The 22,995-nt window shown below is 36.9% G+C and overlaps 2 protein-coding genes across 2 annotated transcripts; both read left to right on the top strand.

Moving 5' to 3' along the window:
- Positions 1-228: 228 nt before the first annotated feature.
- LOC113061940 (histone-lysine N-methyltransferase 2B-like) lies at positions 229-15,024 on the top strand. The gene is given in 27 exon segments (XM_026231451.1): positions 229-276; positions 504-609; positions 784-875; positions 1,025-1,142; positions 1,784-1,897; positions 1,983-2,170; positions 2,279-2,377; positions 2,509-2,616; positions 2,733-2,809; positions 3,078-3,178; positions 3,265-3,347; positions 3,430-3,564; positions 3,847-4,005; positions 4,104-4,221; positions 4,306-4,384; positions 5,694-5,854; positions 6,026-6,079; positions 6,082-6,180; positions 7,165-9,604; positions 9,973-10,086; positions 10,165-10,283; positions 10,382-10,510; positions 10,615-10,867; positions 10,974-11,081; positions 12,767-12,850; positions 13,003-13,132; positions 13,269-15,024. Coding segments are annotated over 27 exon segments (5,592 nt in total). The 3' UTR covers positions 13,545-15,024.
- A 754-nt stretch (positions 15,025-15,778) lies between these two features.
- On the top strand, positions 15,779-22,493 carry LOC113062365 (uncharacterized). The gene is made up of 18 exons (XM_026232179.1): positions 15,779-15,879; positions 15,989-16,054; positions 16,199-16,331; positions 16,415-16,516; positions 17,249-17,320; positions 17,430-17,486; positions 17,628-17,711; positions 17,883-17,975; positions 18,101-18,196; positions 18,277-18,369; positions 18,455-18,541; positions 18,764-18,868; positions 19,132-19,281; positions 19,374-19,481; positions 19,640-19,729; positions 21,704-21,781; positions 21,959-22,054; positions 22,215-22,493. The coding sequence occupies exons 2-18, from the start codon at positions 16,003-16,005 to the stop codon at positions 22,282-22,284; spliced, it is 1,566 nt and encodes a 521-aa protein (XP_026087964.1). The 5' UTR covers positions 15,779-15,879; positions 15,989-16,002; the 3' UTR covers positions 22,285-22,493.
- Positions 22,494-22,995: the final 502 nt, after the last annotated feature.

The raw sequence follows: 22,995 nt of genomic DNA, 5'->3' as shown, positions 1-22,995 counted from the left end.
TTCATTTATAATTTGTCCTGTATCTAATTTTGTTTAGAAAATTTTTGAGAAATTGAATCGTGAAATCATGAATAAAATAAAAAAAATTAGATGTCAAAATGTATTCATAACTCAAACTTTCTTTGTTCTCTTTATTTTAACATTTTTTGTTACTTTATGCAGGAAGACTGTCACATCCAAAACGTGTGGTTGATGGGAGGATTGAGTATTCTCACTTCAGTTCCCATCATGCCCCAATTTGTGTGTCTGCTCTGCGCCAGCAAAGGCCAGCATGATGTAAGATCCAGCTGTCATTACATCACTCAATACCATTGAACTCATGCATCCCATACTACTGCTTGACAAACACAGTACTACAGCATTTCAGTGGTCACACTCAATTTTTTATTATTTGCTGAGAGGAGAAGTTGATCCCCTATTTATTGTTCTCTTCCCCAGATGACTTCTACTGTCAAGATGTGCTTGTGACGCGCTTGTTCCATCTTTTTCTGCCTGCCCACCAGGATGCCGGACGACGTCCTACAGGAGGAGAACAAGGAGAACTGGTGCTTGCCAGACGCTGCAAGTTCCTCGCCATGTCTTGTGGCCGCAAGAGCAAGCAAGCAAAAGGTACTTTACCTTTTTTATTTTTTCTTTATTTTGTACTAATACAGAATTATTATGGGAAAGCAGACTTACAGTTTTACTTTGCAGAAGAGAATATTATTTTAAATATAAATTGAAAGAGCCATGCAGGTGTATAAATTTGACAAACAGGGACTGTTCTGTTCTTTCCTCATTTAGCCAGTTTTGCAGTGCAAGAGATGCTGTACTGCTACCATCCATCCTGTTTGGGACCCAGATATCCCAAACCTGTCAAAATGAACACTTCATGGGTAAGTTACCTCCCTGCCCACAGGCTGCCAGATGTCCTAAAATTATCATTTTGATTTTTTACATTTGAATTATTTGTAAAGTGAGTTATGTTTTTATAGTTTTTGTATATTATTGGCCTGTAAATAAATTTTGCTTTGTTTCTTTGTAGATATGTATGCTGTGTATTAGGTGTAAGAGCTGTGGTGTGACTCCGGGGAATTCCTCAGATATATCCTGGAACCATGAGCTGGACCTCTGCCCTGACTGTAGCAAATTCCATAGCAAAGGTTTGACAATGCAAACATCTTGTCAGGTTGTTTTAAATTATATTAATTAGGGCTGCACGATGTGTCGTTTAACCATCTATATCGTGATGTACGAATCCATGATAGTCACATCGCAGGATGTTCGATGTACGCTGTCGTAGTTGATCCCTTATTCATTAACTGTACGGGCCAGCTGCTCCCCGGCCCTTGACGAATGTGATTCGGAGCGAGCGAGCGGGAGAGAGGGAGAGAGGGAGAGAGAGCGCGAGCGAGAGAGCGCTTCAAACAAAGCTGTCTTGCTCTCTCTCCCTCGCGCATATTAATCAATTGGCACGATGGTGTCGATGTTTAAATCATTTAAAATAATGTAAATCAGAAAAATTAAATATCGCAATGTAATTTTTTCCCAATATTAATTAAATAATTTCATCAATTACATGTATATATTGGACTGTGATGTCTTGAACTCCTCTAGGACTCTTTACTTTTCAGTTGGTTCTTATGAAAAAAGTTCAAAAGAAGTCAGACCAGATTTAGTTTTAGATTTATTTAATCAAATCAAATAATAAAAAATCACTTTTGTAATTTTTGTTGTTTTATATCGTTTAGTTATCTACTTTTTTAATACATTGTTGTAATCTGCTTTGTGTGGGTTTTCTCAGGGAACTTTTGCACTGTGTGTCTGAAGTGCTTCGAAGAACATGAGTTTGACAGCAGCATGATGCAGTGTGCCCGATGTGCCCACTGGGTCCACCCCAAATGTGAGGGGCTCACAGGTAGGATGTGTCCATTTACATTGCCTCACTGATCCCTCACATAGTACTTTGTCTTGTATTTCCTTCCTACCCTTTACTTTTTCAGATGATTTGTATGAGATCCTGTGTCGTCTGCGGGGGGAAAGTCTGGTGTTCTCCTGTGCTCCCTGCAGTAAGAGATTCCGCAGCGGTTGGCAGGATGTTGTTCAGGAAGTTTTGAGGAACGGTCTGGAGAAAATCATGAATGGATTGAAGAGCTCTCCGACCATCTGCCACCTCTTCATGTGTGCACAGGTGAAGTGTTCAGTCTATTTACTGAAGATTTAGTTTAAACAATTTGTCTGTTCACACTCCTCTAGCAATTTGGTGAAACGAATGTGCTTTATATGTGTGCCTCTACAGTGTGAGGTTTGTCCAGATTTTGAGGTTGTAAAGGAACGGTCAAGCTGTTGTCTACATCCTGTCGAGAAGAAGCTGGAGAATGGCCTGTACACTTCACTGGTGAGATCTCTTATAAATGTTAGTTATGACAACATAAAAATACAGAAGGATTCAATGGAAACTAACATTACCACATTACAATAAAATGTGTATAATACAGTAACTAAATGCAGTTTACTCTGTTCTTTCAGAAAGCATTTCATGAAGATGTGGTGGCAGTGATGGTGGAAAGGCTGAGAAAAGAAGAACATCTAGAGGAGCAAAGGCCCACCAGCCAAGCCAAATTGTATTATATAAAGGTAACGTGTTTATCCTAGTTATTGAGCATTTTAATGCAATGCATATTGTATGAGTGATGTTTTCAGGCTGTAGTTCAACTTGGCTGCTTTTAAATAATTTTGTTTTGTCTTTGCAGCTAATAGATCAAGTATTTAGCTGGTTCAACAGTCAGGACCCCAAAACTTGGAACTCTCATATGCAAGAATTTCCAAGGTATGAACCTAACGTTTCTTATTTTTAAAGCAGTAATGTTTTCTGTGATTAAACACAACATAAACTTTGACTTTGTAGACGGTGAGTTACCATAGAAAATAACATTGAGTCATCCTTCAGATTGTTAAAATAAAAAAAAAAGTATTTTACAGCAATCAGAGTTTAAGGCAGTTGAGCAAATTTACCTGGGGATTTACTACATGCATTCAGGCTTTTGTGTTTGTGATGTTTTTAAGTTAAGGTCCATCTTGCCTCTTTTATTTCATAGCGGTATGCTCCCCGAGGCTATAATTCCCCCCAGCGATGAACACAGTTATGCACAGTGGCTCAAAGAGCAGGATCCAGAAAACCCTCAATCGAAATCTCAAGGTAAACACATTGTTTTTATCTTTATGGCTCATGCTCTCCTCTTTTTTGTGTCTTTTATAAAAAGAAATTTCCCCCATGAATTACAGATCTGCAGAATGTGAACTCTCAGTCTTTCTCGGATGAAAGACAGTGCTCCCTCTGCCAGCAACATGGAGACGCCGAACCTAATGTAGGTGAAGCCTTGACCATTTTTAAGTTCAGAGATGAGTCTCATGATTGGCTCAGCTGAGTTGTGTTGTCGTGTTTTGTAGGATGCTGGTAGGCTGCTGTATATTGGACAGAACGAATGGGCTCATGTGAACTGCTGCATGTGGTCGGCGGAGGTGCAGGATGTCAAAGGAGCTTTGCTGCATGTCCACAGTGCCGTCGCCAGGGGCCGCTTCATGGTAAGTTTGACCTGATATAGAATACTGTCATTTAGACAGAAACTAAACAAAAGTGTAAAAAGAAATAAAAATTAAAGATTTTAAGCCCAGTTCAGGGTTTTCATAGCCATAATAACCTGGAAAAACAAGATAATTTTGTAGTTGATATACTTAGTAGTTGGTATATTATAGTGCTTTATATAGTTTTTTTGTGCAGTCTTTATACCATTTGTAATTTTAATAAATGGAATATTATTTGTTTTGGTTATATACATTTATTAACCTTACCTTTTTCTTTGCCAGCGCTGTGAGCGTTGTAGCCAGACGGGGGCAACTGTGGGCTGCTGCCTTACCTCATGTCAGAGTAACTACCACTTCATGTGTGCTCGTGCCAGCAGCTGTGTCTTCCAGTGTGATAAGAAAGTCTACTGTTACAAACACCGTGACCTCATAAACAACAAGGTATGCATGCAGGCTCAGAGGAAAACTAATATTGAATGTTTTACAGTTACTGGAAAATCGAAGTGTGAAGAATTATATTCAAGCTTTTCTTTTTGAAGATTGAACAAAGCAGTGGTTTTGAAGTTCTCAGAAGGGTCTACGTGGATTTTGATGGAATCAGTCTGCGTAGGAAGTTTCTAACAGGCTTGGAGCCAGAGTCTGTAAATGTGATGATTGGTAAGTATACAGGTGATTTTTTTTTTTTCTATGTTGCTGCATTAAAAATAAGAGTTTAACATGTTTTATTATGTATCTATGCAGGGTCTCTACATGTACAAAAACTTGGTGTTCTGACAGAGCTGTCTGCAAATTCTGGAAAATTGTATCCAGTTGGTTACCAGTGAGTAATATGATTTGTATTGTAATATGAATATGACAATTAATTTGTCCTTGACTTTGTCCTTGTAATTTGTCCTTGACTTTGATACAGATTCCTGAATGATATTTTTTCTGATACCAATTTTATGAAATCTGTTGTAACAAGATTACATTACACATTATCTCAAGAAAAAAAACTTTTTTCAGCTTGTTGACATTTTTATATAATCAAACACTCATCTCCTGAGCCACTGCATAAAATAACAAAATGCAACGAACACAAATCAGTGCAACTAATTTTAACAAAGTTTCCACATCTTTTGTTTTTAAATGCATAGCTTAGACAGAATCAACATTTCTATTCATTTTCCACTGATTTACTGATGAGCATTAGCAGGTTCTGGGGCTGTCTGCTTGTTTTTTCTCTTCCGCAATCGCTGTTCTAACTCAAAGGAAACTCATTCACTGCTCATGTCACCTATATTACACATTCATAACCTGCCCTTTCTCCTTTATTATGAATGTCCATTACACTTTCATGTTCTGGTCTGTACATAAGAAACCCAGAAAAACATTTCTATGGATGAAACATGAACCTAATAAACACACGATTACGAAAGTATGTGATTTACATAAGATTCTGCCTATTTTCATAACAATACAGGGTGTTTACTCAAGAAATGCTTAGCAGCGATTAACTTGACATAAAAAATTACAAATAGCAATTCAGCAACATTATGTGGGCAAAACACACATTAGTTTGCAATCAGATGTTATTACAAACACTTAGTAGTGGTTTTTGGTCATGTAGTGTGGACCGAGATCTTTTCTGAAATGCAGTGGAAATGCCATTTTAAAATGAAAATACACTAGAATAAATGTTACATCTATGGAGTCCGGATGCTTACACACTACAGCTTCACGTGTGAGCAATGTTTCTGGGCATCGGTGTAATCCAGTAGGTTTGTTTAACTTGACTCTTTGCCTGCGCAGACTGATCAGTGGATGACATCAAAGGACCATGAGAGCTATAGAGACCAGACTGCTCTGTTAGCTTTCAAATCATTATCGCTGTACTTTGATATCAAACACCTTTCGATCTGTGCAGTCTACCTACTGTTTTTCCTTGATTAACCCCTTAGGAGTTGAAATCTGGTGCTGAACCACAAGACATTTTTCTATACTCGATGGTATCAAAGCAATTCGGTCGGTTAACAATACACAGAACTGTTAACAATACACTAGTATCAGTTTCAGATGACACTTTATTGCCTATTTATTAATGAATTATGAGGAGCCATAGTTGTTCACATAATTTGATGTGGTTTCAGATGTTCTAGATGGTATTGGAGCACTGCTGACCCTCGCAGGAGATGCCGGTACACTTGTAAAGTGACAGAAGTGCAACCATCAACACGGTGCAAAACTCCTAGCACCATGGTGGATCAGGGAGAAAATCATACAATTGTACACAGTCCAAAAGCTCACAATGGTGTGTAAATATAATGTTGTTAATATATAACTGTCTATATTCATGAATTAGAAAAAATATTTAAGTTAGAGCCCCATATAGTTTTGTGGCAGTATGGTGTGGAATCTGTGTAATTAGTGTTTTTTTTTTTTTTTTTTTTTTATTCTGACCAATCATATTTCTGTCTTGTAGATGAGGATGGCACTGATAGCGAATCATTTTCACCTGGGCTGCCCCCCAGCACCCCTCCGAGACCAAACAGGACTTGGGGGCGGGAGGTAAGACTCCTGCCTATCCACACAGCAGGAGACCAGCAGGAGGAATGTCCAGACCGCTACCTTCCCCAGGTAAGATCTTTGCATCAGTTTGAAGTTCTGTTCACTTCCCAAACAAATAAATAAAAGTATACCAAATGTGATTTGAGGGATCATTCAGCCAAACATTTAAATTATTCTTCCCATTCCAAACCCCTAAGACTTTGGTAAATCTTCAAAACACAAATTAGGATGTTCACAGTGAAACCTGAGAGAATTATGTCCCTATCTTGTGAAGAGACATGATAGTTTTATATGATTAACAGATTTTGCTTGTATTTACATCCAAAGAATAATTGATACCAACGCGCACACGCACACACACACACACACACACGATGTATGTGCATGCGTGAGTATATATATATATATTTTCTTATATTTCTGAAATATATACACTCACGCATGCACATTATGTATAGTGCATGACGTATGACAGAAGCTTGTTGGATATATTACACTGAAACGAACCTCATTGGTTCTTATGCATCACATATGCACGTTAGAGCTTTTGTGTTTACCAAATGTTATGTGTCCTGTGTATGTGTCCGTCATTGTTTAAATGTAATTAAAATATGTAAAAGTAAGGGATGTCCCAGTCAGGTTTTTTGTGCCCCTGATCCGATCCTACTCATTGAATATTGAGTATCTTCTGATACCAAGATTAATTGCTTGGCCCTATTGTCGGTACCAGTCAGTACTGAAATGTAAAAAAAATGTGATGCCAGCATTTCCCGCTAGCATTTTGAGCGCATATGTGTGGGTTCTCAAACATCTCTGATCGGCCATTGTGTTCACATGCTCACAAAACAATCAGAGGTGTTTAAGAATCTGTTCCAACAGCGCTCAGAATGCTAGGAGTAAATGCTGGTATCATCAAATTTATTCAATTTAAGTACTGACATCGGTACTTTTGACAACACTATTGAGTATTTACATTTTTTTTTATAAACTGTCAAGTTACCTATTGATTATTCATAATGAAGTCATACATATATGTCTTCATATCTCTCTTAGGAAATGCTGTTTCCACATCCCATCACATTTTGACCATCAGTGACCTTGATGAGACACGACGTGCAACAAGGAGACATTCCACACGTAGCCGAAATGCCTCTCCTCCCCCTGTGGTACTTTCAGGCCCCATGGCTTTGCGATCAGGGGGGTTGATTCACCCTAGGTCGCTTTCATTCAGCCCCCCTGTCTCACCACTTGGTGCAACCAAGAACCTCATGAGCTCCACCTTACCTCGACGAAGAGGGAGGCCTTCCTCTTTGTCTTCCTCTAGTATCACCTCAGGACCCTCTCCACCACAAGCAACTCATCAAAGTCCCTCTTCCACTTTACATTCATCTGTCCGCCATTCCCCAAGACATCAAAAGCCTTTTAAAACAACACAGCATAAAAGTGATAAGGTGGTTCAAGAGATCTTTGCCTTGTCAGGGCCAGAGGAGGCTGCACTTGCACCAAGCCACAGAATTCCCACAGCAACTGATAAGAATCAAGAACTGCTCTCTGCACACTTTGATCCAGACACAGATGTAGCGGTGGCCTCGGTATTGAATTCAAAGCTTGAATTTGATGAGGCTTTACTCAATGAAAATGTGGCTCTGGACTGTGATTCTCAAGGTGGAGATGGAGATACAGAAGGAGACTGCAAATTCACCACTGGCAGGGAGGACTTGTCATCTCCTTTGACTTCAGAGATGCCAGTGGAAACCGATGATGATGATGTCACTGACCATTATCTGAATTTCTCTCGCACAGTTGTGGTCCTTGAACCTGCCAAAGAATCAGCACAGGCAGATCTCTCTGTCCTTCCTAACTCAGGGTCCATCTCACAGCTGGATGGAGCTGACAATGACTCAGAGAGTGATACAGGTGAAGCCAACACAGACGATGATACTCAGGAAGTAGAAAGTAGTTTTTGTAGTCAGGATACTGAGCCATTAAAACACAGTGGGCGGAACAAGGGCAGAACCCTTGGCGATGGGCAGCTTGTTTGTCCAAGAACACCTCTTGCAAATCCACTTAAAACAGATTCTGTTGATCAGAATTCTCAGCTAGAGACTCAAAACATGGACCAGGTCTGTGAAGAACAGGAAATTCAGGAAATAACTTATTTTCAAGATGGTGGGAACGTAATTGTTGATTCTGATGTATCCAATGGACAAGAAGCATCATTTCCCGAAGAACTAAAAGGAACAACTCCCATCCTTTACAAAAGTGGTGATCTTGTTACGACCCAAGAAGAAGTCTTGCTTGAAAATGAATCAATGGAAGGCTTGCAAGAAGTGTTCTTGGATGACACCAGTGGGAATTTCATATCCGCTGTTGATGGCAGGGTTTTGGACTTGACAGAAGATACTGCGGCTGAGGTGGCAACTGATTCTTTACCAGTAAACAAGAATGAACATGTTTTAAATAGAGTTTTGTCTCCTGATGAGAAGCCGGCAATATCTGTGCCAGTAAGTAGTACTAGAACGATTAATGTTGTTGCACCAGCTACGGCTACAAAAAGACGTTTTGTGACCATACAACCAAGTTCCCAACTCAGAACCTTCCAGATGGCAATGCCTGTCACCAACTCTCTGCCCATTTCTATGCCGGTCAATGTTGTGTCATCTTCTCCCACCATTTCAGTTGCACCACAAGGAACTCCACTTGCTCCTGCTTCGGTTGTAGTAAATGGTTTTGGAGCTCTTCCTAAGGAAGCCACTAAGGGTCGTACGATTGCCATACGCATTGCCACCCAAAAACAAGTGACTGAACAATCTCTGCCCCACTGTTTACCTGGTACACCCCCTACGCCTCAGGTTCTTCTGGTCAACCGTGCGGGACAGATTCTAGTGAAAAACCCACAGACTAATACATATCAATTTCCTAGCTCCAATTCCCCCTCCTACACCCAAATCAGCCAGATTGCGAAGATAATCCACAGCAATGTTCTCCAGCGACCCGTTCCTAAGGTTATAGTGATACCAGTGCCGCAGGTTCAGGCTAACCTCGGCAAAACCACACCAATGCGTATCTTATCTTATAGCAACAACAATGGAGCAACACCGCCAACCCAAGTGCTAATCAGGAGGATTCCTCAGAGTTATCCTGGAAGCCAATTGCATAGCATCAGTCCGTCGATACAAAGACCTGGCTCGATTTCTGAAGGTGGGCAGGAGGTGGCCCAGGCGATACTCGATAAAGCAATGGCAAGTCACCATGAAATAGGAAGTCCCACTGGGATGAGCCCTTCTCAGTTCCTTGAAAAACGCCTCTCTCCTGAATCAAAAGATTCACTCCCTGGGTTTCATCTTCGGACTCAACCAAACATATTGTCCCACTCCAGACCTCAAGTCAAGATCAAGAGAGTGTCTTCAGTAAATGATCGATTTAGTATGAAAAGATGCAGGACGGACTTCTTGGAAAAGGTGGATTCTTATTCCCAAGATGCCCACAGCAGGTAGGCATACATATTCAGTCTTATTTAGTCAGATGTAACCCAATCCTATTATTGTTTTGAGCAAGAAAAGATAACCGTGCTATGAAAAAGTATTTACCCCTCTCTCTGATTATTTTTGTTGTTGTTGTTGTATATTATTACAATGAATATAATTAGGTCTTCAACCAAGGCATATGAATGCATAAAAAAGACTTTTCATAAACAAAATACAAGTTTCTTGGTGGACCTGACCCTGTATCAAATCCTAATTAAGACCAGCTAGCCATTAACACAACTGTAATGTTATTTTTAACATCCCAACTGGATGTTATACATTTCTATTGAATATTATAATGTAATAGTAATAATGTTGTTTTGTTAATGTTTAGATCAAACCGCCTTCGAATAAAGACCCCAAGTATAAAGGATGTGCTTGACGACCCTGATTTTGAATCTCTCGACCAGCCAAAGAATGATAAATCCAAGGTTGCAGAAAAAGAGAGGTCAGAGCCGATGACTTAATCATATTGACTCATGTTTTACCCTTGAAAATCACAATATTGTCTTTTTCCTCTTTTTAGAATTACTCCAAATGAATCCGAGCCCACTGCGGTGCAGAGAAATGACAAACAGGACAGTGCTAAATCTCAGTGTATGAACTCCAAACAAGGTGATTCCTCAGACTGGGCCACCTATGCAGGTCAATACGAGATCTTGTTACCTTATAAATATTTGGTGTTGTTGCTAAGGCTTTTTCAATCAGGTTTTGAAAGTTCACCACATGTGCAATTGTTTCAGGTTGGAGTTCAGATGAGGACTCTCTATCACTAGGCAAGCAGGATAAGTGTGTCAGTCAGTGTCAGCCCCACCTGCACTTCCAGATTACCAGTGAGGATGGCTTTAGCGTAGAAGCTGACAGCATGGATGGTCAGTATTGGTGAACCTTGAAATGAAACTTCGAAATAAGAATGAGACTGTTCCTTTCGTGGTTCGACACATAATTAAATGTTTCCTCTGCTGTGTTTCTTCAGTGGCATGGAAGGCAGTAATGGATGGTGTCCAGGAGGCACGGATAGGCTGTCGACTAGAGCAGTTCCCTTTCAGCGGGGTCAGCGGTGCCAGGGTGCTGGGTGTCCTCCATGATGCCGTGCTTTTTCTGCTGGAGCAGCTGCAGGGTGCTTCTCTCTGCCAGAAACACCTCTTCCGTTTCCACCAGCATGAAACACTGGAAGAGGAGCTGCCAGTAAACCCCAGTGGCTGTGCCCGCGCAGAGGTCTATGCGCGGTAAGTGTCATGTATACCTTTTATCACATATGATTTTGAGTTCCTTTATTTCCTCCTTTCCAAATTTGGAAATCTAAAAAACAAATGCCTTTTTTGTTCCCAACAGAAAATCTACCTTTGACATGTTCAATTTCTTGGCATCGCAACATCGTCAGCTTCCTGAGTCTAGGCCATGTGATGATGAAGAGGATGATGTTTTGCTCAAATCCAGCAGGTTAGACACTCAGCAACAATAGTATGTGAATAAAATACACACTTTTCCCTCATGATTTATAATTTTATATACTAGTGTTACTCAATATACCAGTACTAAAAAGGATTGGGGATACTAAAAAGTATGATTTTTTCATTTTACTAGCATAGATGCTTTAAGAATGACAGCGTTTTTGGATATTTAGAAGCAGTTTTTGCTGCTTCACATTGTTTCCACTCCTGCATGAACACTGACTAAACTTTATATATCTGCACAGTGCAGGACTGCTGAAAGTTGCTAACAATTTAAAAGTGAATAAGAAACAAGCATTATTAATAACAAAATAAAGCGTGGATGCACTTTGTTGCTAACAACAACAACAAAAAATGTTAAAGTGAAATAAACCTTGCCGAAGAACTCACTGCAGTACTCACGTGCTATCACACACCCGACATGGAAAGTCACGTCTCTCTCACACAGCATGCGATCACAAATTCAGATTTTTTGTATGAGTTATTTCGCTTTAACTGTCAAAAATACACACACAATTATTTTAAAACGCCCGCCTTGGCCTTATGACTGAAGTGAATGTAAATACCGCATTTTGCGGACTATAAGTCGCACTTTTTTCATAGTTTGGCTGGTGCTGCGACTTATAGTCAGGTGCGACTTATTTATCAAAATTAATTTGACATGAACCAAGAGAAAGGAATAAAGGGAAAACATTACCATCTACAGCCGCGAGAGGGCGTTCTATGCTGCTCAGTGCCCCTGTAGTCTACCCCTAATAAACATAGAGCACCTTCTCGCGGCTGTAGACGGTAATGTTTTCTGCTGGTTCTAGGTTCTAAATAAATACGACTTATAGTCCAGTGCGACTTATATATGTTTTTTTCCTCATCATGACGTATTTTTGGACTGATGCGACTTATACTCAGGTGCGACTTATAGTCCGAAAAATACGGTAGCTGAGAATGAAGACATGTATCAATATATTGGATGCATGCAGCTCATAAAGAAAATCTCACTGCTTTTGACTAAATTAACTTTGCAACTTTAATAAGAAGAAATAAAAAAAAAAAGAATCATAATTTATATATTTATATATACATATATGTATAGAATCTATACATAATACACGTTAATTATATTTATGTCCATCTATAATAAACACAGTGAAAACAGTCAGTTAATTTACACATTTCTTATTTATTGTAGTTTTAGTCCTATTTCTTGCAATTAGTTTCTTATCCTTATTTCATCACTGACTGTTTATTTATCTTCAGTGAGCTTGAGGTTTTTTTTTTTTTTTTCGTTTTTTTTAAGGTTGTATTAGTTTGACAAGGATTATGAAAATTCTATATCATCAAATATTTTAATATCATAAAAACCTTTTTAAAAGAATATATTAAGGAATAAAATGATATATATCGTTATGGTGATATAAAATGACTCCTATCGTACTGCTTATTAAATCCTGAGCAAATTTCAAAATGAATATCCTTGTTTCATACTGCATATTATGGTATGCTTCAATTTATTTGTGTAATTAAAAAAAAGATAGACAAAGCAAATGTTATGTTGTTTATCAACTATTATACAAAATTAATCGATTGTTTAGCCATTTAAAATAAATGCATTACTAGTGTTGTTAACATTTTAGTTTTTTTTTGTGACTCATCCTTGTTATTTTGACTTCCTTTTAGACGAGCCACAAGTACAGAGCTGCCAATGGCTATGAGGTTCAGACACTTGGAGAAAACCTCAAAAGAGGCTGTAGGAGTTTACAGGTAATGCCTTCCCAAGAGATGCAGGGTGCTGCAGCATAAAAACTAGCCGTGTAAAATCAGCCAGTCTCATGCTAATAAAAAGATGGAATGAACATAACCTTTAAAGAGGAAAAGTAAATGGTGCAATCATGTTTTCCGTATCTCCATGATAGATCTGCTATACATGGTCGTGGTCTTTTCTGTAAGAGGAACATTGAGGCTGGAGAGATGGTGATCGAGTACGCTGGCAACGTCATCCGCGCAGTTCTCACAGACAAAAGGGAGAAATACTATGACAGCAAGGTAAACATTAATTGTCCCAGTGTGATGTATAGTTTTTGCTTAAAAACATGTATTTCTCATTTTGCAGGCTCATCTCATCAGTGATGTTTCGTTCCTAACCCTTTACTGTCTGTTTCATGCCTCTCTTTCCTCAAAGGGCATCGGCTGCTACATGTTTCGCATTGATGACTTCGATGTGGTGGACGCCACCATGCACGGAAACGCGGCACGATTTATAAATCACTCCTGCGACCCTAACTGTTACTCAAGAGTCATCAATGTGGAGGGCCAGAAGCACATCGTTATATTCGCCCTGCGGAAGATTTACCGTGGAGAAGAGCTTACCTATGACTATAAGTTCCCCATTGAAGATGCAAACAGCAAGTTGCACTGTAACTGTGGGGCCCGACGCTGCCGACGCTTCCTGAATTAAAATCAGCATGTTTACTCTGGCACACGGGCAGGGAAAGAAGCTTTAGGAGGGGATCTTTTGGTATGGGTGGCTATTTTTTGAAGAAGACACTCATTACAGGTGTTTAATGGTGGAGATGAATGTATTCTGAAGGATGGTTACCTCATATGAGTTATGATTCCTACCCCAACATCCTGCACTGGATGAGGCAGTTTGTTTCGAAACAACAATCACAAATCGTGACATCAAACCGAATACCCTTTACTTAACTATTTCTACTGTCTTTTTTACGCTTCTTTGTCCAAGCATGCCTTTCAGATCTTGTTGCTGGCAATGCAGTAGATCTATTCTGGAAGGATCCTTCAGCTTGCAGAATTAATGTAAATAGGTTTTCATAGTGGAGGATGCCCTGAAGTCAGAAAGGGTGGGATTATTTTTGCTACTGAATCAAGAGGAGTTCCTGTTATAGGTCGTCCTCAAAAGCACCTTAATAATCTTTGCTCTTTTGTTTTTCTTGGAAATATAAGCATGGACATATTCTCCAGAACGGACAAAATCTTTAGTCAAACCATGAACAGTCTTGCCACACAACATATTTTCTAACAGAAGTCTGTGCGTTTCCAGAAAATAGATGTTTGTACATTTCAGTTTTTTTTTTTTTAATTGATGCAAATGAATGCTTCACTTACAACACACTTTTTTTAAAAACCAAATTGAACACCCTTGACTGTCACATTAAGTTAGCGTACCTTTGCTCGGAATGCATATACGGACAGTTTACAGCATTCTGGGTCATGTACAGATTACCATTCTTCATAAGACTTCACTTGAAGTCAATTTTTGACTGATTGGTTTTAAGAACCCACTGTTTTTATGTGCTTTTATATCTCGAGGCCAGTCTTTGGAGGTCTATTGTAATATTCTACTGTAATATTAGGATCACTTGTGCAGTGTTAGACATTTGAAAAGTCCCATTCTGATCATCAGTGCAACAGTATTTAAGGAGATATTCAAAACCTTACTTATGAATGGCAAGTTTAGATTGCAACAGCCAACATTCATACTGCTATTAGCCAGGGTATCAACATTCTTGTGATACCCTTCCTCATGCAGCATGGTTTAGACCGACTGTCGTCTCCGTTTGGGTTGACTACCTCAGTACATCAGTGACAGCTAGTTAAGTTGCAGAACAAACAATAGTATAAAGAATGCTGGGATAATCCCACACTAGCTTTGATTTTATGCAATGTGACTGTAGGGGTTGTTTGTTTCAGCTGTTTGTTTTTCCTGAGAATTCCCGGATCCCTCTTCCCTCATGATTTTGTACAGAATTGAAGTATGCTTGTTAAAAATGAAGACTGTGGCTTGATTCCATCACTGAACGTGATCTTTGTATATAGTTGTATACAAGAATTTCTAAATCTGTTAAATTTTTCTACGCACTTTTTTTTATTTATGATGTTCTGTATGTAATAAAGATGAAAAAATATTTGAACAGATCAATCTTGAAACTTGTTTTTGTTTTTAATATAAGTGGATTTGAAATCAAAATTGACCCCTCTATACTTTTACAGCATGGAATTCCAAAGAAAAAAAATGCCTTTCGTTTGGCTTTTTAAAATAGTTTTGGTAAATTGTTTTTATTTTTACCTGAGTATTTTTAAGATTTAATAATTCAAACACTATTTATAAATAAATGTATATGATGTTGGATATGTTTTAATGGCTATTCTGTAGTGGATTTGTGGGTACACTAAAATGTTTTTTTTGTTTTTTTTTTGTTTTTAATGCATTTATTTTATTTAGTGAAATGTATATTTATTCATCATCAGCCTGTATGCTAATTGGCAAATCATTCAATGCCTGTATATTTTTTTTATTTTTTTTTATAGTTTTACAAGATTTACTTTGACATGCCTTTTATAATTTTTCAGATATTTATGATTTAATATCTTTTTATACCTTGAGCATTTATGACTTATTCTGAAACATTTTATTTTATTGTCGTTAATAATGCAACAGAACATGCAACATTATCTTGTTCATGGTAGTTTTGCTAGTTTTAATTATATGCACATTATTAATAATGAGAGGCTCAGGCTCCTCTCTCTGCAATATCTTAACTTTTTTTGTAATATTTTGTCTGTGGACATTCAATCTGAAATTACACTTTCAATAACAAGCAATTGCAGAAACACTCAAATATTAACAGAATGTTTGTTTAGTCCCGCATCTGCCCTTCTGTCCTCTTGAATTGTACACACATTTACTCTACTGTGAACAGGTGACCATGTAATGACCCATTTAAGCAAGAGTCAGACAGAGAGGGTTATTTCATATGCACACAGACTCAAAAGTAAGTATTTGTCGCTTCTGTGGTCTGTTATATTGAGTACAAACTATAGACATCCATTGATTTTGGTGTTCTGAATCCGTTCTGAAACCTCTCTGTTTTCCTCTTTCAGCATAAAACAGAAGCATGAATAAGATTTTGGCCATCTTAAGTTTAACTGCATTTCTCTGCTGCTGTGGTAAAGTCATTGTTTTTACTGTCTTTGTGGTCCAATGTTTAAACTGAATTTTATTAGACAAAAGCAGTAGCTCTGGACCAGTTGACTTTGTGTGTTGTGGACTCATTCTGTTTCTCTGTTTTTGATTCTGTCTTTGTTTTAAAGCTGTGCAGAGTGCTGAACTATCAAATGATGAAAAAATCATCAACTCTGGGACTGTAGTCTTTTTAGACTTCCTGGAGAAAGTCAGAAACACGACAGAGAAATTTGTGAGAGATGATCAGTTCAGAAAAGCAAGGTAAGATGGATTATGTACTGCTATTGAATTGTTGGTTTGGCTGTTGCCTGATCCTCTTTTTTTCTTCTTCTGTGTTTTTACAGGATCAGTGTTCTAGACTACATGAAAAAATTAAGAGAGCTTGCAAAATCACTGAAAACTGTTGAGAGTAGGGAGAGCCGGGATGATTCATCTCGAATACCAACGTAAGTCGGTGATTGTACTACTGTCTAATCATGATAGCATTGTTTATTCTGTGCTCAAGTCAAGAACATGATTCTCAAAAGTTTATATATACACTTAATTCTTAATATGCTGTGTTGTAACTTTGCTGTTTTGTGATGGTTGTTAATGAACCCTTTGTCCTGAGCATTTAAACTGCCTACAGTTTTTTTTTTTTTTTTTTTTTTTTTGAGAATTGAGGCAGTAATTAAAGCAAAATGAGCCCCTACCAAGTATTGAGTACATTTACAGTAAATTAACATACTTTCCAGAAGGCCAACAATTCCCAAAAAAATTTTTTTATTGGTCTTATGAAGTATTCTAATTAGTTGACAGTGAATTGGTGTTTTTTTGTTAAATGTGAGCCAAAATCATCACAATTAAAAGAACCAAGGACTATTTAAGTCTTTGTCTATTGAATTGATTTAATACACAAGTTTCACAATATGAGTTGAATTACTGAATTAAATGAACTTTTCCAAGACATTCTAATTTATTCAGATGCACCTGTGTGTGTGCAAATATATATGTCGCTCTTGTTATAGTTGTTATGTGAACTTCTTCATACTCTCAGAATGATAAGAATAGTTTGGCAAACGTGTTTAATAAAGAAAAAATAAGTCTTATTTTACTGTATGTAATGAATTTTTATTGGTGATTTAGAAATATATATTATGGTTATTATTTATATATAGCTTATGTTCTTTGATTCACAGAGTTTTTTTGGCATCTACTGGTGGTACATTTCTGGTAACATTTAAGGATGTCTTTGACAGGTTTTTCGTACCGTAAGAGCTTTACACATTTTCAAGACCTTAACTGATCTTGTTTACTTCTGACCAGTTCACTGAAACTCATGACTAATATATTACCTGCAAATGTGCTTTTCCTCTGCAGTTATAGGAAGATGTACCGTGAGGCCGTAAAGAGTGAGACAATTCCAGACATCTGGAAGTAAGCATGTGTTCACTGAGGATAGACAACTCTAGTGTTGATTTGCCAAAGTCCTGGTCAAAGATATGTGTGTGCACTGAACATAATGGGCTTCCAGATCTGCACATAACTTGATTTATTCATGTGACTTGTTTATTAAAGAGAAGTGGAGTCGTACTATCTTCCAGGAGCTCCTCCATTCTACCGTAAACCCATGCAGTTCTTCAGTCACCTTCTGGCTAAGGCGTATGACCTCACTATATATTTTATTAAAAACATTATCAGTAATAAATTAGGATTAGATTCTGTAATAATTAGCATGTACATGTATTTACTTTTTACAAAGCGATTTCACTTAGTTAACTGTTTAAAGTAGCGTATTAAAAGGTGACACTGTGTATCTCTGGCATCTAACAGATTGGTGAAGTCCCAGCTGGTGAACATGCTTGAAGCTGGGGTGGATACTGTTGTGGAGATTGGGAAAATTGACTTTAACCAACTTCATGATGAGTAAGAGCTGTTTTACTGAGTTATTGTCCTCCAAATGTAAAGAATTGGGCTAAAATGCACACAAGCCCATTACAAAAATGTGTTTGTTAAGGTGTCATTTTAACCACTTGTTGTCTCGTCCAAAGGGTGCAGATGGTTCTGGATCAGATTAGAAAGAAAGCCTTTGAAATTTCAGTTTTGGAAAGACAAAAAGAGAAGAATGATTTCCTTGTATCATTAAGGTTAAAACCTTTGTTAACTTCAATATTGTACTTTATCTGTTTAAAAGAAATTTCTAATTACATTTTTTTCTGTTTTCTAGAACTGCATCTGGACTGATTGTTTTTTACTGGGATAAAGTTTTGGAACACACTGAAAGCCCATCATTCCATGCAAAGTACATGGATTCTATGAAGTAAGACGACAGTCCAGTTCTGCACAAATAGCAGAAAGTATGAAGTAAAATAAGCATTAAAGAATATTTTATGTGTGTTTTACAGGCAATGGACAGAGCTAACAGAGTTGAGAAATACAAGTGAAAAGTATCATGTGCTTTTAGCCTCAGATACAAGACTTGGATGTTTGTTGTAAGGAAGAAAGATACTCAAAATGTGTTATAAATGTGTCAATATGTAATTAATCCCAGGATGTTTTTTTTTTCTGGCTACTCAAATGATTTCATAATTATCATTATCAACTATAATGGTCCACTGTTAGTATGTTAGATTCTTAAACTGAATAGCAGTTGAATTTTCAAGGTTTTACACTGCATTGTATCATTCATTAATCATTCCATTTTTGTTTTGTAGATGGGCTGAACATTATTTTGGTAAATTCTTTGAGGCCGCGGCTCAGGAATATTATAATCGTGGAAATGCAGCTCTGGGTTTGAACAGATTCAGTCAGTCCAACTGGTAAATTTAATTTGAAACTGTGTTAATGGATTGGTACTGCATGAAATGAAACCACATTATTTATGGTAAATTAATATGTAACCCTGAAGGGAATTGCAGTTCATGTTTCAAAAGCTGTTCATGTGTTCTTTCAGATGAATTACACGAACATGAAGATATATTTAATAAACATCTGACAGAACTTAATACCTAAAGCAACATTAATGACTGATTAAAGTTTTAAAACAAATTGATCCCTCCATTTTCTTGTGCATGTTTCACAGGGCTGTTGTCAAGAGCGCTGTTGTTTACTCTCTTCCGGTTTATGAAAAACTGTCTGACGTCGGCTTTGGGATCACTGAGATCAACAGGTTTCTTCACAGAGTTAATGACATAACTCTTATTCTTGAAGGGAACGATAATTCCTATAACAGGTAAGACACACAAAACATCTGGTTTTGACCATACTTTACTATGTAAATATTCAAATATGAAGACTTTTTATTTGTTATTTTCTATCTTGCAGAAAAACATTATTAGAAGAAATCATTCGTTTCATTTTTTCTATATTTGGTTTATTCATTGAGCAGGAGACATCAAATAGCGAAGATAACCAACTATTACTGCCTTTGCGGTAAGACAATGTATTGAAAAACCCTCATGAAAATAATTTTGCAAAAGTGAATATATTAAGTTTTTATTATCTTGTTTATCATTTCTGTTTAGAAGGCTAGTGCTTTGCTTTCTTGATATAATCTATTCCTCTTCATAATCATTTTCTATTTGCTATAGAGTAATTAGGGCAGTTGTCCTATTGTTTTGGAGTGCTATTTTAGAAAAACATGGATATTTTGATGAGACTGCATACCAGCAAACACAGAGGTAAGAAATGTCCTTTTATAATATCCTTTTATATTTTATATATTCAATGTGGTGAGGTTGGAAATCTGAACTGCTTGGTTCTGAACAGTGTTAATTTTGACACAAAATTTTAATTTAGTTTTAGTCTTAGTCTTTTGACTATAATTCTTTTTAGTTTTAGTCAAGTTTTAGTCATCTGATTTGTTTTAATTTTAGTCTTATTTTGGTCGACTAAAATTGCTTGGTATTTTAGTCGACTAAAATTGCTTGGTATTTTAGTCGACTAAAATAAGACTAAAATCAATAACAGATTTACTAGACAATTTTTTACAGCTGGTATAGGAAACAAACTTAACCAAAATATATAAAACACAAATTCAACTTTATTTCAACACAACTGTGTCTTTATTTCGATTCAAAAGCTTTTATGCAGCAACAAACACTGTCATGATAATGTAAACAATAACTAGCTGCCAATTGACCATCAATAAAAGAAAAATAACGTTAGGTCCAGGACCTTAAAGCTTACAGCTGAGCTGAACAATAAGTGCATACATTTAAAGTAAATATTTAATAAGTTGGCAGCTAAGTGGATAAAAAAAGTAACAAGATTTTATAAGGTATTCATTTGTCTAGCAATATTGTATGTTTTAAATACTACAATATTGCTAGATTTGTATGTATAATGATAGGATGTGAACATTCATGTTTCACATGACTAATATAGAAATATTTGTGATATTGTCAACAAGTAGAACATTATAAAATATACTAAACATTAGTATTAATCAAATGTATTTATCATGATATTACGTGTATTGTGCTCGCATCTAATTTGAAGAAGGGGCTATTTTACAGTACTTTTCACTTCGTAATATTTAATGCTACAACATCTACGCACTGCACTATTCCAATTTTGCTTAGCTCAATAAACAAAAGAACATCGTTGTGAAATTACATTTGAGAAAATGTCCGGGTGGCTCGTCTGTAAATGTCTTTTCAAATTGGTTGTGTTCTTGCCACGAATGAGCGCTCTGCGTGCTTTACACTTTGTTTTGTTTTGTTCGTCGTCAAACGTGAAGTGAGCTGTGGACATTTTGTCGCTCTTTTAGACAGTAGGGACTTTAAGCAACAGCTGCGAATGGAACGGCTACAGCGACCGGAAGTTTGCCGTCACACCGCTGTAGCCAAGAACGTAAAAGTCACTAAGCAACGGTAAAACAGAACAGCGCAACGCAGCATTAATTCATTTATTGAGATCCAAAAAAATATATAATTTAAAAAAGCAAGAGAAGGATTGCTTTTGGCGTTAAATGACAATCTTTTGTCAGAAGAGGAGTTTTTAATATTGTATGATGTAAATAAGTCTAAAAACATAACATTTATTTACCTAACCTCTCACGTTGTAGCGACTCTGGCAAATCAGCTGTTCTCCCGTAGTAGACCGTTAAATTAGAACGTCACAAAGTAGCAGTTAAATTCGCGCAGGCGCAATACAACGCCAGAATGGCGTTGCCGTTCCACCAGAGGCTGTTGCTTAAAGTCCCTATCACCTCTTCGAATGCCGACTTCCCGTGAGCTCATAAAAACTGAAAACCTTCGCTTCACGTCTCAATAAGTCAGGCTCTGATTCGTTCTCTTCTCTCATGCAGTCTGTTCTGTTTTGCCGGTTCTTTTGCTCATTCCTCGCATCTCTCCCGTCTGCTGATTTGATTTTCGTCACAGTCTATTTTCGTCTCGTCCTTTATTCGTTGACGATAATGTCAATCAATTTAGTCATAGTTTTAGTCTCCATCAGTGCCTTCTATTTTAGTTTTCGTTTCGTTTTCGTCGGCAAAAATATATTCGTGACGAAAATAATGACGAAAATATTTAGTCAACGAAATTAACACTGGTTCTGAATCACATTTGTTTGCTGAAATTTAGCATGTTCTTGTGAACGATTTTTGTTCGTTTATGAATTAAATAACCAACATGAAATTTTATATTTCCCAGCAAATGGAATCATACCATTATTAATGAGTTATTGAAAAGTAAGGCTTTTACTCGAAAGCAGCTTGAAGAAGCACCAAAGTAAGAGGAAAGATCAAGGACAAGTATTTATTTGTTAATATGTTGCTGTAAATCTGAAACTATTCAAATGTAAAGACATGTTCTTAATTAATATGTTTAGTTTTTAAATCTTCAAAAATCTTTTCGAAAAACATATTCATATATGACTGGCTCTCTTTTTGTTTTTCAATTAAAAAGAAACCTTGTTCAAGCCATTCACCAGATCCTGGCCAAACTGAAGCAGTATACTGATCTCGTTGACGGCTTTGATGAAAAGATCGATCCAACTGTTTTGTAAGATTATCATTTTCTTACCATATCTGCATTTCAACAGAAACCATATCAAACCTTACTTTTTGTTTAAATAAAAGATTAATAATTAGTATCAGTTTATCTTGCAAGTTTATATTGTCAAGTACAATCAGTAAGCTTCATAACATACATTTTCCCTCAGATTCTCCATGAAGATGATGCATCAAACAAAGGTCAGATTTAATGAGGCCTTGGACTTCCTGTTGGAGTAAACTATATTTATTTGAAGGCAATGTCAAGATTGCAACTGCTTGCAATAAGCAGGATCGAACCAGGAATGTATTAACAGTACTTAACTAAGATGCTGCTGTTAATGTGTATCTGTCTCTGAAGGAATACTAGAATAATTGCATTAGTGAACATTGATTAAATCGAGTTCCACTGTAATGCTTTGGTTTCATTAAAAACATGATTTGTTGCATTTCTTTTGATTTGTTTTACATATTTTATAATAAAAACAGTCTAATATCTTGATATCAATAACATCTGGATCAATTTTCATGTGTTAACACTTAAGTGCAAGGCCAGGGGTATGATGGAATAGCATTGAAATGACACTGTTATATGACATTTGTTCATTATTTATAATAACACATCAAATGGTGTTTTAGTCACAGGCTACTTTACTATTGTTTGATGAATGAAATGAGAAGGCCAATTTTAATTCCCTGTATTTGTTAATATTCTTGCCGAACGTTGTCCTCTAATCAATGTACATATTAAAAACGGCACAGTCTAAATATAAGTGCACTCTAAGCATCATGCAGAAAATGTGCATTATATAAATGCATTTTCCTGTTATAAAAAGAAAACATAAAATACTTATTTTTAGAGATACAGAATTTTTAAGAGCTAGAATAATCTGTAGAATTATTGTATGCACCTAGAACTTGTTCGGAGTAGTTTTGTGTTGTTTTTGTGAA

The sequence above is a fragment of the Carassius auratus genome, chromosome 44 (assembly GCF_003368295.1).
Source record: "Carassius auratus strain Wakin chromosome 44, ASM336829v1, whole genome shotgun sequence".
NCBI lineage: Eukaryota > Metazoa > Chordata > Actinopteri > Cypriniformes > Cyprinidae > Carassius > Carassius auratus.
Note: the sequence above shows the minus strand (reverse complement) of the source record. Positions and strands in the feature narration are given on the sequence as shown.